We start from the raw sequence: 16,129 nt of genomic DNA, 5'->3' as shown, positions 1-16,129 counted from the left end.
GTGCCCATAGCTTTCCAACCGACCTTGCTGACGGGCCTGACTCCTGCTGCCTCGACAAGGCCGATCTTCAGCTGTCCGTGCCTTCAAGGTCCCGTCGCGCAATTCGTAGTTGCATTAAACTGTCACCCACATTCCACCATTTCGACGCTACCGAGACAAATACACTCCAGGAATTTCATCACACGAACAACTAGGGAACGATTGCAACCCTTAACCGACCTGAGATTATCCAGCGGCTCTCAGCGACGATACCCTCGCCATACGCATGGCCGACAATCCAGAAGAGCCATCGCAAAATGCGCTGGCCTCGACGTTCCCCAACCCGCCGCCGTTCTGGAGAGACTTTACCCCGGAAAACGTCGCCAGGATAGAAGAGCTGCGAAAAGCGCAAGCAGAAAAGGATGGCGTTGCTGTCAAGAACTTGCCAGCCCGCATACCAGATGTTCCCGAAAGCCTCATGAATCTCCAACCTCCGGCTGAGCCGCCAGCAGGAACATGGAAAGTCTTGGGCGGAAACTATACGGTATGTCTTTTCGGCTCGTGACGGTCGATTGGAAACGGGGACGCTGATGATCCGCGTAGCTCGACGATAAGCTTCCTTCTCTCGAGGAAGGTGAAATCAAGCGATTGGTACCGGCGCATTCGGAGGAGAAGGACGGAAAGCATCTCGATCGAGCATTCGAGCTCAAGAAAATGGCCAAGTCTCTGCTGCTTAACTTTCTCGAGCTCGTTGCCGTCATGGCTACGGTGCCAGACGACGTAAGTGAACCGCGGCCTTTCCCCGTTTCCCCTCAAACTAACCAGTCGAAGGCTGCTGCGAAAATTGAAGATTTGCGCACCATCTTCATCAACTTCCACCACGTCCTGAACGAATATCGACCCCATCAAGCTCGCGAATCGGCCATTGCGCTGATGCAATCCAATCTCGATCGTACCAGAGCGGAAACAGCTGCGATTCGAGCACAGGTTGACACGGCCAAGCGAGTTCTCGAGGGCTTAGGAAGCATTGATACACCGAAAGTACCAGATATCATCAGCTCAGTCGTTGACGGCGAGCTGACTAGTAAAGAAGCGGAGACTTTTGCCCAGACAAGAGAGCAAGAAGTATGGGGAGAGGCGGATGCTTTGTTTCTTTAGCAAGGGAATGACATATCAGCTGCTACATGTGAAGATAGCTTGAGGGCCCTCTTTCCATGGGCCTTTGAGCATCCTGGGGTTTGAATACACGGATTGGTCGGCAGAGTGGTGGCGGCGGTGATGAGCAAAAGTTTCGTGGTGTTTTCGGCAAGCATTGATACCCAATTTCATACCCGACTAGACTAGGGATGAGCCACGAGAAACGGGCGTCGACAAGACAAGGCAATGCAGAAGGAGATGGTCCCGCAACATGATATTGAATCAGACGACGAACGTAGGTGCTCTCCACGGGGTTTGCAAGGGACAAACAGCTTTGGAGTCAACGACGTAGACGATAGAATAGCCACAAAGGCAAATCATAAATTCATGCTAAACTCGTATAGCACCAGCGTCAAAGATATCAAAAGCAACAAACGGTATCAATCCTCCACAGCGTCGCTACATCCCGCCCTCCAGGAAGGCCCCAAATCCAAGCCAAATTGTACTTCTCACCTGCCGCAGCGGAATCCCCTTTACATGACGGTGCAGGGAATGGGGATGCAGCAGCACTCGTATCCGTCGCACTCGATGCACTTCGTCTTGCCGCCCGTGGCCTCGGCGGGCTTGACGATGCTGTCGATGATGGAAGTGGCGGCGCTGCCGGGGCCGTTGCGGTTAATAAGGCCGGAGGAAGCTGAGCCGCAAGCCATTGTGATTGTGGTTGGTGATGGAAGAGCTTGGTAGTGTGTAGATGGGAATCCTACGTTGTTGTTAGTTGCTAAAGATCTTGACTGTTGCTCAGATAGATGCGCATGTGACGTCACGGCTGGAGCTCTCTTACGGATACTTACAGATGACTACGTAGCAACTGAAGCAACGGTTGGACAAATGAACAGTTGAGCTTGAAGATGTCGAAAGAAGGTTGAAACGGTTCAAGCAGTTTTAGATTGAACAATGGATGTCTACTCTCACAAAGGGAAAAGGCGGTCCAGACCCAGTCTCAGCCAGCCTTAAATAAAATGCACCACCCACCCCCCATGCCCCCTCAACCCAATGCTTCCCGTGTTTCTAAATCCAGCAAGGTTGTCGTCATGGCGTGGTGGGGTGCAAGGCATAAACCCGGCAAAATGCTGTGGCTGAACCGTCTTCGATTTGTTGGCCTGCTCAGCCAGCCAGTGGCAGTGCGAACCGGGCTCCCGGGGCCGGGGTGTGTTCCCGATACCTACCTTGCTGTGCCGTTAAGTATGTATAGGTAGGAGTGTTTGCCGTCTTACTATTCGTTGTACACTGAATGCACCCGACGGTGGAAGATAGGTAGATAAACCGGACGGGAGGTGGGGGATTGGTTCCCGTCGAAAAAAGCAAGTGCTGTCTCTGACTTACTGCCTGTTGACAGCCGTTTCAGCACTTTAATGGGTCGCAGAGGATGACAGCCCGGGCTGTTGACTCGCGACAGACCCAGCACTGGAAATGACCGAGATGAGAGATCTTGGCGAGTTTAGTTTGCACTTTGGACTCGTTGGCGGCATCGCTTTGACCGAGTTCCACCACAAAGGCCAAGAATCAACGAATTGCCGTGTTCCGGGAAACGTGAACATGAAGCTAGGAGAAGCCTAATTATCCATAAAGAACTCAACTATACAGTAGTATCTATCTGTACGATAGAGAGGGAGGACAAAGTAGTCGGCCAGGATCAATATCCTTCTTCCAACAGCTCTTGCGAACAAAGGTCGACTTTAGACTAAGACTGATTGTTGCCGACAACAGCTACTAAACCAAATCACGATACAGCTACACAAAAGGAACATGAGAGAATAGCTTTGATTGCCCTATTTCAATACAGCTAGACAATGAACTCCATAGCAAATCCCCATTTAGCAAAGGCCCAAATGCCCCCTACGAGGGAGCGGTATCTCCGTCTCTCAGTCCCAAGACCTCGCGTGAAACCCAATAAACAGCTACCTATGTACCGCGAATGAGAGGATATACGCTTTTGCAAGCAAACTTTACTGGTTTGCCCATCCAATAACAACCCATGATCACGCCGATGGCGCAACCCCCTGCGCGCCTTGCGGAGCCGGAGAGGCAATATCGCTGCCCTTAGCAGCTGGCGGTTGTTTCTCCAACAGGAGGCTTAGATGGGTCAGGTCATTTCGCGCCCGCAGGTCTCTCTCCAAGATGCCTCGAACGACCTCCCACTCTGTCCGCGACATCTGGTAGGCTTGAGGCAGCAAGAACTTCATCGTAGGACTGTTGATCAAAGGGCCCAGAACTTCTTGTGCCAGCGCCTGGCCTTGTTGTTGACGTTGTTGATTTTCGAGTTCAGCGCCGCGAGCGGCCGTATAGCCCGTGGGAGGCTGGTTAGACGGAACAGCCTGATGTGCCGCTTGTGCTGGATATTCCTGTAAAGTGTGGGCAGTGTTGCCAACAGGATAGCCCGGTTGCTGGAAGGGGCCCTGGGCAACCGTTGGCGAGAATGCCGGGCCAGATATCGAGGGGTGTCGTGGAGGGACGCCGCTCTGTGGGGGAGTTGGCACATTGGTGACGGGTGATTGAGATGTGGTGCCGCCCAACTGAGGCTGTCTGGGGGTATTGCGGTACACGAAGACAGCCAATAGCATAGGCTCCGTCCTCTTCTGAGGGACAAGGTTATCCGAAAAGTTGAGCATGAACTCTGGCATGTTGCTGTCCCCCGGAAGGACAGGAACCAAGTAGGTGTCCCTCACATTGCCCACGCCCTTATCTCCAACAACAGCGTAGCGCTTTTTCGAGACGAAATAGTCAATGAGGGCCTGGAACTCCCGTCTATAAACCTCGGACGACGGCGTTATTGCCACGACGACAATGTCGGTCTGGTCAGCGTAGCGCAAGCCGCAGAGATACTCTATCGCCTTCTGTTCGTCTATGCGTCCGGCAACCGTGAGTTTCTTTGGGATGAGGCTGGTCCAGGGCAATGCAATGGTGGTAGAGAGGTTGGCGCCACCAACAAACCTGGCGGCAGCCGGGAAGTCGGCAATCGAGCTCATTACCAAGTGGCCACGCCAAATGACATCAGGATCTGTCTCATCAGTTGGCGAATAGGGTGGAGAGTCCGTCTCTTCCTGCAGAAGTCTATCCACGTCTGCGTCAACACCGGGGCCATGGTTTGGCGCCGACGGCCGGCGATTGTGTGTGCCCGTGGGAGATTTGACGGTTGCGTAAACCTTATTGATGTCGAAGTCGGGATGCTTGGGAGAGTGTCGGGCTCCACGGGTATCGATGTGTAGACCAGCATGGGCAGGAAGCTCCACTGAGTTCTCATAGTGCGATTCTCCGTCGGATTTGATGCCAGCCTGCCCCTCTCGGCCACTTGGTCGTCTTATGAAAGACCTGCGTTCGTCATTCTGATGGAAGGACTCGTTCTCGACGATCTCTTCGCCTTTGTGTGTTCTCCTCATACGAGGACCATCTTCGGTGATAAGGATCGACTGCTTCTCAGAGATGGCCTTCAGCTGAGCGTTGGCCTCCTGCCTCTCCTTGGTAGCCAGCTCGTCGGCAGACATTGTGGCTAGCATAGTTGGCGACAGAGTGCGCTTCAATAAGCGTTTGGTCAAGTCGCCGTTCAGCTTCATATTCGCATATAGGATCCGCGCCTGCATTGCGTACTGGCTCCGGTCCGGGTGTGCATCGTGAACCGCGCGTTCAATCTCGAGTGCCATACGCTCCGCTTTAGCTGCAATAGTGGTGTCTTTTGGGAGACTGATGGTCTTGTCCTTGACACCAGCAGTGAGGCTGCCGCCGACAGCCTTTTGCAGGAGTTGGGCGGGTCCCTTGCGATCCTCGGGGAGATCGCTGACCTTTGCATCTAGGTCGGCCGGTGCGGTGTAATTGACGACAGGGGATGCTTCTGGATCCGAGACTTTGCGTTGCTTTGGCGCAGGCGTCTAGAAAGCGTAGAGTTAGCAATGCTTCGCGCGAGGCTTCGGAAAGACGGAAGGCTTACCTTTGCTTCCTTTTCTCCAGTCTCCTCTCGCGTCTTGCGCTTGCCAGTGGCGGCCTTGGATGCGGCGTCCTTCTTGTCCTTCTTCTCCTTGGCGGGTTCTGAGGGAGCGGGTGAATCCTCGGCCTTGTTACTCCTCGTGTCTTGCGACAACTCTTCTTTGGGGTCGCTGGCGCGCTTTCCAGCTCTGCCGCCCTTCTTCTTTTTCTTCTTCTTCTCGTTCTGTTCGTCTTCGTAAGCCTTGCGGCGAGACTCCCACGGGCGCTCGCCTTGCTCCATGAGAGCCAGTAGTTCCTTGTGATCCTGAGGAGCACATTGCTCACAGTAGTAGTTTTTAGGGAGATCTTCCGTAAAGACACTCATACCCATGCAAACGTTGTGCTGCCATGCCGTGCATTTGTCGCAAGCGATCCAAGGCTCCTCTGAGTCGCCATCCTGCTCAGTTGCGCCGCAGACGCAGCGGATAATCTCTTCTTCTGGTTCCTCCTCTTGCTTCTTCTTCCTTCCTCGTTTCTTGGGCGGTTCGATAGGTTGGTCGTCGAAGGCCTTTGTATGCTGACCTTTGGTTGCGCGCACAGAGCGGCGAGGCTCCGGTTCTCCTTTACGAACCATACTGGTTAGATCTTGTTGGTAAAGAATGCGGCAGTGTAAGGTATGTGTGCGTGCTTGTGCTTGTGTGTATGTTTTTTGGGGGAAAGACGAGGGGTGGCTGGCTGCGGGGCAGCGTGAAGGTGGTTGCGACACTTACCAGACATAATGGCTTTGTTGCCAGCGGTGGCAGGAAGGAGAGGTGGAAGCGTTCAAACGTCCGTCTCCCTTTGTTGGGAAGGAGCGCGATGGTGCACCTTTGGGGGAAGGTACGGGATCTACTCCAGTTGTCGATTCAGGAAGGTCCGGTGTCCTCTGTCTTTCTCAAGCATGCATTGGATTTTACGGCAGAGCAGGAAAAAAAAAAGACTATGATATGTGACCCATCCAAGATACGCGCGCGACACCACAGGCTCGATGCGAAGAGCGCAGACCGCGCGGGAACCCTTCCAATTGTCCCTCTCGAGTGAGTTCCAACACAGATAAGAAGTATAACGTCGCGCGACACAGTTTGCGACAACGAAATCAAGGTCGATCGTGGTGGGAGCGATGTTCGCGTGCCGCTTTTTGGGTTGTGTGGGAGAGGAGCAGAAGGGAGCTTGCGCAAAGGTGGAGGTGATGGAGTGGGTTGCGGTGCGCTGCGCTGCGATAAAACGGCGCGAGGTTGGAGGGAAAATGCCGAACCGCCTCCACATCCTGTCATTAGGTAAGCGTCGTTAACCACGATCTTGGGCCCATCGCTCGGTGAGAAGTGCACGGATGCCGGGGAGGCGGGGGATGCATTGTTGTGGCCTTGATGCCTGATTACCTATTTTCGGTGAGATAGGTGAGAGAGAACCTCTGGCCCCCGTCTGAGGTGGAAAGCAAAACGATGAGGTAAGAGCCTCCCGGCAAAAGCTCGGACCATACTTACCTCAGCGGCTTAGCCCTCCCCCGGTTGCTCCCCCAGGCTGGCTAGCAGCGCAAGGAGCTAACGCGTGCGTCGATTGCCTGGAGCTTGCCTCATCGAGCTGCACCCAAAGTCGTAGCCTTCCCTGCAGACGACCAACAAACCATCTTGCCGCAACTTCACACGAATCCGATCGTCGGCTTCACAAACGAGATCAGTACCGCATATCGAATCCTCAGTCACAGCCAAGTGCAACTCGATTGCTCGCCCATCATGTCACGCAGATACGATTCCCGCGTAAGGTCCCTCCCCGCTCTTCCCTTGCTCTACGTCCCCTCCATCCTAGTAGGGCAGCAAGCTCACACTTTGTGTTAGACAACAATCTTCTCCCCCGAGGGCCGTCTCTACCAGGTTGAATATGCCCTTGAGGCTATCTCTCACGCTGGAACTGCCATTGGCATCCTCGCCAAGGATGGCATCGTTTTGGCCGCCGAGCGCAAGGTGACTTCGAAGCTGTTGGAGCAAGACACTTCTGCGGAGAAGCTGTACATCGTCAACGAGTACGTAGTTGTGGGCTCAGCACTATATCTCTAGACTCTAACGCTCTTGCCTCCTAGCAACATGCTTGCCGCCGTTGCAGGTATGACGGCTGACGCCAACATCCTCATCAACTATGCCCGTCAGGCCGCCCAAAGATACCTCCTCACCTACAACGAAGACATTCCATGCGAGCAGCTCGTCCGGAGACTATGCGATCTGAAGCAAGGATACACACAACACGGTGGTCTGAGACCGTTTGGCGTCTCCTTCATCTACGCCGGATGGGACCCTCGTAGACAGTTCCAGCTGTACCAGAGCAACCCTTCAGGCAACTACGGCGGATGGAAGGCGACGGCTGTTGGTGCCAACAGAGCTAGCGCAGAGAGCTTGTTGAAGCAGGACTACAAGGAAGATTGCACTCTCAAGGAGGCTTGTGGCATGGCGGTCAAGGTTCTTAGCAAGACCATGGACTCAACGAAGCTGAGCGCGGAGAAGCGTACGTTATTGCCATGGCCCCCCTTCGATCTGCGAATTAATACTAACCGAATGTAAACAGTCGAATTCGCCACCGTTGGCCAGACGAGCGACGGCAAGATCTACCACAGACTCTGGACCGCAGAGGAGATCAAGGAATTGCTGAAGGAGCATGATTTGGCAAAGGACGAGTCCACGGAGGACAAATAATGGCATGAATGAATTCAAAAACATAGATGGGGCGTGATGATTGCCCTTAACCCTGATGTACCAATAGAATTGATGCCCCCAAATTTCCGGAATCTCAGACCCCCAAAACCCTGATAGGTTGCTGCCAAGATGCAAATGCGATGCTGCGGTTTCCCAGGGTGAGCTCTATAATGGCATGTAATGCAGAGGTGATGAACCAGGCTCAAGATGAAGCAGAAGAAAGCAAGGCAAGAATGCAGTAAACACGAGAAACAATGTAGTGATTAGTCTTACGTGTGTAGATGGCTAAGTCGGTGGTTGGTTTGTTGCATTCGTACTCTATGAAGGACCCTACTGACAGTGATTAGTGTCTCTGGCTATTTAGCTGGGTCATCTCGTAGCCTACGTCGGGTCGCGAGTCCCCAGCTTCCTCCTCGTCTCGCAGGCGGTTCCACCCAGTCTTGGGGTCCGATCCAGGATATGGATGGGGTTCATGACATTCCTTGGCGGTCAACTTCGGCCAGTGTCGTCGATAACTCCAGTACGCAACCACGTAACCAAGCAAAGAGCCCACGGAAACATCATATACGTCGTGTCTATAGTCCTCACACCGGCTGATGGCGATGAGTGCAGCCCCCAGCAGCGGCAGAAGGCAAATGAGAGCGCGGCTAAGGTCTCGGCCTCCACTGTTGTGTCGGAAAATGTGCAGCTGGCCAGCCAAGAATAAGCTCAAGAAGCCAAGTCCAGAGAAAGAGAAAGACGAATGGCCCGACGGGAAGGACCGCCAACCATCATGGAGGAGATGGTGCGCAGTCTCAGTGCAGACATCGATGGTAACAAGCACGTCAGGCTTGGTGCCAGTCGCCGGCTTACATCTGGCCAACAAATCGGGACGCGGTCGGCCGACAGTATTCTTGACGAGGTCCGTGAGAAAGGAGCCCATGATGATGGCGATGGCAAAGGACAGGTAGGTGACCTCGTGCTTGTGAGGCGATGCTTTTGTGACAACATTATACGCAACCAACACGCCCAGCGGTATGAAGAGGGCGTATACAAAGTTCATGTCTAAGAAGGTATCAGTCATATTCTCAAGAAAGCTCCAAGGCTCCATCTGTGCACTAACAAACAGGTACGCGCTCGACCTCGGCATGAGGGTATGAGATATGCAGATCGTTGATGAAGAACATGCGGTGGAATGGCTCAATAAATAACAGCATCTAAAGAAGTCATCAGCACTGGGAGCTATGCCATGAACATGCATCGTGAAGAACCTACCACGATCCACCCAGTAAGGAGAATCGCAAATCCGAGGTAGTCTGGCGCATGAGTTCTCTACAGGTACTCTGTCAGACGATCTCGCAGCCTTGCTTGTATGAGAAGAACCCGAGCGAGTACGCTACCTTCCAAAACCTGGTGAATGCGGATGCGACAGCATTTCCGCTTGAACCACTGTCCCGACGGGCTGGGGCCATCTTGAGCAGTCACCGTCGTCGAGTTGCACGAAAGGCTGCTTGAAACATCGACGACTTCTTGCTGCAACGGTGGGTGTTGATCGAGGGAGCGGTAGTGATGAGAGAGCTCAAACACTCAACGTGAGCCGAGTCTATAAGAATCAAAAGGAGCGACGGCAGACAATGAAAGCTGAACAAGCGCCAACGACTAGCCGCAGTCACTTGATCAACATGCAGATCCTCCGGCCAATTGTCCCTGGGGCGAGCCTTCCACCTTGAATGTTTTCCGGTGTATGTGGCGTTTTGATTGGGGGATTCGAGCTCGTGAGCTGTGACGCTTTAGGTCCCGAGCTGGCTGCAGACGCGGGAACCTCTGGAAGCTGCCTTATCTTATCGGATGCCCGAAGATTCTCCGCCTCAATTCCGCTCCTCACATCAACACCTCCGAAAATCAACAACTTTATCGTGATCGTGATCTGACGGTTAGCATCACAGACACTACGAGCGCACCATTTCTTAACCTTGCTCAGTATGCTCAAGTCAACGTACAAGCCGACCGCAAATACTGCGACACCTCTTCCTCTGCTTCCCGGATGGACAGAGCACACTGCGCCAAGCGGACATAAGTACTACCACAACAGCCAAACACAAGAATCGACATACACAAGACCCAGTGCCCCGGACGCTGCTGCTGCACCTTCAACGGCTTCGACGAGCTTCTTCCAATATCAGACCGTTACCCAACTCTCCGATCCCAACGTCGCAAACGCATATCTTGCACAATACAATGCGCAAAACCAGCCTCTGCCTCAGCGAGGAGGTTTCGGTCACGGAGGCAGGGGAGGTAGGGATGTACGCCCGCGTCCCGAGCCGGTGGACAAACCGAAATCTAAGGTGCCGATCCCCGGATGCGAGCCCTGGTTACTAGTCGACACAAAGTACGGGCGCCGCTTTGTCTATAATCCCGAGAAAAATGCTAGCTACTGGCGCATTCCAGAAAAGCTTACGGCTGGTATCTTGGAGGTGGACAAGGCCAGAATCCGCGAGAAAGCTGGGATCAGAAGTGTCGCAGAGACAGACAAGGAGGGACCACCGACAGCCCAAGCTCGACCAACACTAGATGCTACGGAACCCACGACCTACGACAACAACGAGGACAGCTCAGAGTACGAGGAGGTTGAGGTTACGGATGACGAAGTAGAGGACCAAGATGGGGAGGACGGACCTGCTTCCAAGCGCCAGCGTACAGAAGATCCGGCCGATGACGCGCCTGTAGAATTCAGCGAAGCGGACATCGCATTTCAACTGCAAGCAATGGGCGATGCCTACGGACTAGACCCCGGAGAATATGACGACGGGAATATGGACGAGTGGCCTGAAGGTGCAGAGGGGGTCGAGTTCTCACAAGAAGACGCCGCCGCGTTGTTCCGAGATTTACTAGAAGACTTCAACATCAGTCCCTACAGCACGTGGGAGAAACTGATTGAGGATGGACACATCATTGAGGATCCGAGATACACAATTCTCAATACGATGAAGGCACGCAAGGAGACCTGGTCGGAGTGGACCAAGGACAAGATCAAGGAAATCAAGGAACGTCGGGCCAAAGAAGAGAAGAAGGATCCGCGGATACCGTACATGACGCTACTGCAGGAGAAAGCGTCACCCAAGCTCTTTTGGCAAGAGTTCAAGAGGAAACATCGGAAAGAACCATCCATGACGGACCCCTACATCAAAGACAAGGACCGTGAGAAGTGGTATCGCGAGCACATCAACCGTCTCAAAATGCCCCAAGCCACACTCAAGGCAGATCTCGCCACGCTTCTGAAGTCACTGCCACTTTCTGCACTGAACAACAAAACGAACATGTCGCACCTACCACCGCAGCTGCTCGTCGACATCAGATACATCTCTCTGCAGCCACAAGTGCGGGATCCTATGATCGCGACCTACATACAGACTCTGGGACCACCTCCAGAGGGTGACGCGGCCGAGCAAGAGGATAAAGCGACGCGCAAGGCTCGGGAAGCTAGAGATCGGAGAGAAAAGGCACTGCATGAGCACGAAGAAAAGGTCGCAGAGCAAAAGAGGAGACAGCAGCGAAGCCTCGAAATGGGCAAGGCCCGACTTCGAGAGGAAGAGCGTGAAATCGAACGAGCAATGCAGGTTGGCAAGCGAGGTTTACAGAGCCAGCTGGCCAGTGCCCAGAAGAACGATCAGCCTGATGCATAAAATCAACGTGGCTGGGTTGACTGATAATAGACAGACTTGGAATTCCAGCAAACCAGACGGCGTGCTTTTGAAAATCAACGTCAATCTTTCGTGTCTCTTGTGATAGGGTCGTCCTGCAATAGCCCGGTCTTGGCACTAACAACGCAGTCAGCCCGTTGATGTATCGCTCCGCCGACTGCTGCAGGAACCGGGTTTCATGCACGACCACAATGAGGTCTTTCTCACCATCCGAGCCTCTCATCATATCCAACTTGACTCGAGCCTCGCAGACGCGTCATGCAGACCTCCCAACGGATGCAGACCAACAGTCTTGGACGGAACCATCATCCATGGGTTGAGTTGAAACTCTTTACTCCTTCCTGCTCCTGATGCTTCACAATACAGTCAGCGCAGTCATCGTAGGAACGTGCTGCCTGCGGTCTGCGGTCGAAACACCATGATCTAGTTACTTGACCACCCAGCCACACTTCAGCGTCATTCCCTGCTCCGCCATCCCTTTTTACCGCGAGCAGAAACATACTTTGAGACTCGTGGGTAATCAGTTCGGATCGATACCTCTTGCTGTTCCTGCCACGGCACTAATGACACCATCTGGTGTGTTCGTGCGCAGGATCGACTGAAAATCGGCGGCGCGCCCATTGGCTCGTCGGCCACGTCGGTCATCTCGGTCACAGCAGGCTGACCGTGCTCGCACATCCCCAAGCGCACTCCGTTGTCAGACGAAGTACCAGGCGATGGAGCATAATGCCATGTCAATTAGTGTCCTGAATGACAGCCGCCCTTGGACTTTTCCTTGAGGGCCCGGCCTCGTGTCTTTTAGTATAAGCCATTCCTCTGTTCGTTCTGCAGACTTTGGTGTTCCGAGTGTCTGCTTTTCGAACCAATACGTCAGCGCAATTACACACATCATGGGCGCAACAACACTCACAGTATTTGGCGTCATCGCCTTGGGTAAGTAGCGAATAGTTATTCGTCTAGACGAACATGACTGACGAGGGACTCAGCTTCGATGGTACTAGCGCAACAATTTCCCGGAAATTTCCCTGGCAATGGCAACGGCAACGGCAACGGAAATGGGTTTGGAAATGGCAACGGCGGCAACGGTTTCGGAGGAAACTTCAACAATTTTGTCGGCTTCAACATTCAGGAGGCGATGCACACAAGAAGAATCCACGGCATATTAGGAACAATCGCCTTCGTCATCGTGTTTCCCATCGGCTCGATCGCCATGAGGATCATTCCCGGACGCTTCAGCTGGCTTATCCACGGTCTCATCCAGATGGCCGGCTTCGTTCTCTACATCGCTGCTGCCGCACTGGGTATCAAGTTGACGCAGCAAGTCACATTTGGTGGAACAAGTTTGGTAAATTACAATCCGCTCTGCGTCAAATATCCCGAGGGTTTCCCGCTAATGCATTCCGTTAGTATGAGATCAGCACCATTAACTTCCACCCAATTATCGGCCTTGTCCTCCTGGCCATCTTCTTCTTTCAACCCATTTTCGGCTACATCCATCATGTTCAATTCAAGAGGTACGGCATCCGTCAAATCTGGTCACACATCCACCTGATCATTGGCCGCCTCCTCATTCCGCTCGGCATCATCAACGGCGGTCTTGGCCTATACATCTCTAACTCTCCCAAAGAGTTCAAGATCGCCTACGCCATTCTCGCTGCCGTATTTGGCATTACATGGATCTTCGTCTCGGTCATCAGCGAGAGCCGTCGCAGCCGCCAACCGGCCGTGGTGGTCGTCGAGGAACACAAGCTCAGGAAACGGTCCCATGGTCGCAACAGCGGAAGCCGGGGCTCGTCGGATTCGGACCCGAAGATTTGAATGGCTGAACTGACGGTTTATGAGTTATGAGAAACCTATTTAGGATAAACGTGCCACATCGGTCGCAGCAGGTTGACTCATGGTGGCGATCGGACGAGCTACCGAAGCGAACTTTTTTTGTAGTTGGCGAGAAAGCAAAGGACTGGCGTTTCGAATGTCTTTATCTTGACAGAGAGTATGCATATCACATGCCAGAAGTTGCCTTTGGAAATGGCCGACTATCTTGTGACTACAAGTCTTCAACTCCTAACGCTACCTTCAACCTTCTCGGCCTTACGCTGTTGCCTTGTGGGATCACATGGAATCTGAACAAGACCTTTCTGGTATCACAGATTATGTAAATGGTGGCATAGCCCTTGTCTATGGGAATGCTCCAAGGTAACAGACCACCAATCCACTTAGACCAATGTGGCTGAAGCTTTGGGTAATGTACAATGAAGATAGTCGTGTCAGAAACGACTGGGAAGCGTCGCTAGGCACGGTATGAGAATGAAATGCGCGGCTTTTGGATGTTTACAAGTTGCTGGTACCGTGACACGCGCCGTTGAATAGACTTCAATTGAAAAGTTCTGGTAAGTATGTTCCTTTCGAGGATGATCGTCGATTCCAACCGCCATGAGCATCTACAACAGATGGCTCGAGATCATTTCGCACATCAAGTCCTTGAAGTACTTGGCAATATACAGTTTCCTATCCAAGACACCGGGACATGGTGCAGCTTGGAGTACAGTGATGCACGCTATACCTTCCTTACAACTGCATGATGCCTCACTTGGTGATGATGGGGACTGTTGCAAGGAGAAGTTCTTGCCCAATTGTCATAATGCTACAACTAGGCGGATTTCATGAACATCTGAAAACACCCACACAAAAACATCTGAGATACTCAATATTTGAAAGCAAAACGAGGGTAGGTACAACGGAAGCCTAATTGAAGTTGGGAAAATCATCCTTCTACCAATTGAATAGAATGATCCCCTCAAGGACTTAGGACGTAAAACTTCACCCCGTAGAGCAACTGTCAAACAAAAAAAACAAGGCATGAGGCTCTTTAATCGACTTGTCGACATCTAATATCGGATTATCAGAGTGCCTGGAAGTTGATGTGTTTTGTCGCCTACAGCCATAATCGTGGATGGAATGGCAAACTTGAGTATTTCAACAAATCTGAACAATTTTGAGATTACCGAAGGCGTGAGGGGTATCTCCTGATTCAACTTTTGCATAACTTTCAGTCAACTTTGGAAAGCTGCACGAAGATTCAATGGTCTCGAATGACCGTCGAAGACAAAACCGAGTGTCTGTTCGATCTCTTGGCAGTGCTTGGAGCACTCAGGTGGCCGGCATGCCGAATCTGGGAAGTCACAGTGGGAGGCCGAAGTCCTAGAACTTCGTTGCTCTCGCCTCATCGGGAACCCCTTGAACGTAAACTCAATAGATGGAAGCCTGGCCTCCAAGAACAAGAGCTTTCATCTTCGAATGCCCCCTCGAGGAAAATGAGAGCGAGTATTTCTCCAAAGAGTCATTGTCCAAAGTAGGGCATCACAGTAACTTTTTGAATGTGACGCTACAACGGCGAGGCAAAGTAAAAAGAACATGGATCAGGGGAGAGAGAAAAAGGAGAAGAGGTGCCCTAAATTGACGCAAACTGGTGTGCCAATACATAGTTAGTGCCTTTGGTCGAGTTGGGGTCCGGGCAGGAGCCCAGGTGCAGTTTTCTGTGAAAACATTGGGAGGCAACGGGATGTATTTGAGGCAAGAGGACTTTCAAGTCGATGCGCCGCTCAATCGTATATTTTCTTGTCATCATAGAACCGTATCGAGATACGCCAAGAATCATTCGAGGCAGGAATCACCAAAGATGTTGCAAGTACGGGCCAAACAAAGGGCACACGAAGAATCAGGACTTCTTTGTCTCTGCTAGAAAGTGCCTCGTGGACCTTGTTGCGGAGCTGCCCAAATAACCAATCCAGGAGAGACAAGAAGGGATGCACCACAGAGGCCAAGTTGAAATTAGACCAGCTTGTACGTAGAGCTACTACAACATCGCTGTATGGAAGACCACATTGAATTAAATCAATCTGACTTCATTATGATGAACGATTCTTCTATTTCGTCTTCTCTTGGCCAGAAAAGAGATTTCTCAAAGCTGAAGTGAAGGTAAAAGGGTAGAGGCAAATTGAAACAACAAAACCTTTCTCGAATGGCGGACAGAGGTGTAAAAAGGCAGCGCGCTGAAATTCGGGGAGGCCACGGGCTGAGTGCTCAGTTTCGATCCGGCAGAGTGTTTCTCACAACCCTAAGCACCTTCCAAGCGCAAATTACTGGCCATCTAGCTCAGAGAACCCATGCATTTCTGGGGCTTAATTTCGCTCAATGCCAAGCTAGTTTCTCTGGAATAGAAATATGTTGAGATTCCGATTATGGAAGGAGCCAGCCTTTGTTTCGACGTCAATCCGCTGATATTGTGGACAGCGTAGGCTGGGTGGACCAAGCCACGCAAAAGGGCACACGTAAGAGATGGCAAGAATGGGAGAAAAGCGCTTGCGACATGATGTGCAAAACCTGGGAAACATAATGTGAAGGGGTGGCCCGTCTTTCAACAGATAAGTAGATTTTAACTTGATGATATGCGTCATGGCTGTATGACCAAGGCACTATCTTGAGGTCTGTACGTGTTACGCCGCGCGAGCCGCAAAAAAATCACAATAAAAAAGAACTGGACCTACAGATCCAAAAATGGGAACACACGATGGGGGATACTTGGTTCTTGCTGAAGTAACCAAGAAAGATATTGCGTCAATGTACATGGAAAACCAACAGGAACGACTCTCG

The 16,129-nt window shown here is 52.2% G+C and overlaps 7 protein-coding genes across 7 annotated transcripts; 5 read left to right on the top strand and 2 right to left on the bottom strand.

Annotated features, from left to right (window-relative positions):
* Nucleotides 1–265: 265 nt before the first annotated feature.
* CLUP02_11423 (uncharacterized protein) lies at nucleotides 266–1,137 on the top strand (the record flags this gene model as incomplete). Its single annotated transcript, XM_049290391.1, has 3 exons — nucleotides 266–523; nucleotides 583–759; nucleotides 805–1,137. The coding sequence occupies 3 exons, from the start codon at nucleotides 266–268 to the stop codon at nucleotides 1,135–1,137; spliced, it is 768 nt and encodes a 255-aa protein (XP_049147536.1).
* A 366-nt stretch (nucleotides 1,138–1,503) lies between these two features.
* Nucleotides 1,504–1,860, top strand: CLUP02_11422 (uncharacterized protein; the record flags this gene model as incomplete). The annotated part of the gene is made up of 1 exon (XM_049290390.1): nucleotides 1,504–1,860. One exon carries the CDS (start codon nucleotides 1,504–1,506, stop codon nucleotides 1,858–1,860), a length of 357 nt encoding a protein of 118 aa, XP_049147535.1.
* Nucleotides 1,861–2,153: 293 nt separating this feature from the next.
* On the top strand, nucleotides 2,154–3,070 carry CLUP02_11421 (uncharacterized protein; the record flags this gene model as incomplete). Its single annotated transcript, XM_049290389.1, has 4 exons — nucleotides 2,154–2,323; nucleotides 2,513–2,532; nucleotides 2,573–2,706; nucleotides 2,960–3,070. The coding sequence occupies 4 exons, from the start codon at nucleotides 2,154–2,156 to the stop codon at nucleotides 3,068–3,070; spliced, it is 435 nt and encodes a 144-aa protein (XP_049147534.1).
* An 85-nt stretch (nucleotides 3,071–3,155) lies between these two features.
* Nucleotides 3,156–6,378, bottom strand: CLUP02_11420 (SPOC domain-containing protein; the record flags this gene model as incomplete). The annotated part of the gene is made up of 6 exons (XM_049290388.1): nucleotides 3,156–5,039; nucleotides 5,099–5,398; nucleotides 5,471–5,655; nucleotides 5,705–5,760; nucleotides 5,844–5,998; nucleotides 6,067–6,378. The coding sequence occupies 6 exons, from the start codon at nucleotides 6,376–6,378 to the stop codon at nucleotides 3,156–3,158; spliced, it is 2,892 nt and encodes a 963-aa protein (XP_049147533.1).
* A 467-nt stretch (nucleotides 6,379–6,845) lies between these two features.
* On the top strand, nucleotides 6,846–7,796 carry CLUP02_11419 (proteasome A-type and B-type; the record flags this gene model as incomplete). Its single annotated transcript, XM_049290387.1, has 4 exons — nucleotides 6,846–6,869; nucleotides 6,948–7,132; nucleotides 7,190–7,608; nucleotides 7,669–7,796. The coding sequence occupies 4 exons, from the start codon at nucleotides 6,846–6,848 to the stop codon at nucleotides 7,794–7,796; spliced, it is 756 nt and encodes a 251-aa protein (XP_049147532.1).
* Nucleotides 7,797–8,139: 343 nt separating this feature from the next.
* Nucleotides 8,140–9,247, bottom strand: CLUP02_11418 (PAP2 superfamily protein; the record flags this gene model as incomplete). Its single annotated transcript, XM_049290386.1, has 4 exons — nucleotides 8,140–8,840; nucleotides 8,899–8,992; nucleotides 9,051–9,107; nucleotides 9,176–9,247. 4 exons carry the CDS (start codon nucleotides 9,245–9,247, stop codon nucleotides 8,140–8,142), a joined length of 924 nt encoding a protein of 307 aa, XP_049147531.1.
* A 162-nt stretch (nucleotides 9,248–9,409) lies between these two features.
* On the top strand, nucleotides 9,410–14,143 carry CLUP02_11417 (WW domain-containing protein; the record flags this gene model as incomplete). Its single annotated transcript, XM_049290385.1, has 17 exons — nucleotides 9,410–9,478; nucleotides 9,570–9,691; nucleotides 9,757–11,426; nucleotides 11,493–11,557; nucleotides 11,610–11,796; nucleotides 11,843–11,864; nucleotides 11,931–11,988; nucleotides 12,069–12,125; nucleotides 12,178–12,217; nucleotides 12,308–12,409; nucleotides 12,478–12,821; nucleotides 12,884–13,269; nucleotides 13,338–13,631; nucleotides 13,697–13,775; nucleotides 13,847–13,866; nucleotides 13,915–14,023; nucleotides 14,093–14,143. The coding sequence occupies 17 exons, from the start codon at nucleotides 9,410–9,412 to the stop codon at nucleotides 14,141–14,143; spliced, it is 3,675 nt and encodes a 1,224-aa protein (XP_049147530.1).
* Between the last annotated feature and the right edge of the window lie 1,986 nt (nucleotides 14,144–16,129).

The sequence above is a fragment of the Colletotrichum lupini genome, chromosome 5 (assembly GCF_023278565.1).
Source record: "Colletotrichum lupini chromosome 5, complete sequence".
Classification (NCBI taxonomy): domain Eukaryota; kingdom Fungi; phylum Ascomycota; class Sordariomycetes; order Glomerellales; family Glomerellaceae; genus Colletotrichum; species Colletotrichum lupini.
The sequence above is the reverse complement of the archived record's forward strand: the minus strand, read 5'-3'. Positions and strand labels throughout refer to the sequence as shown.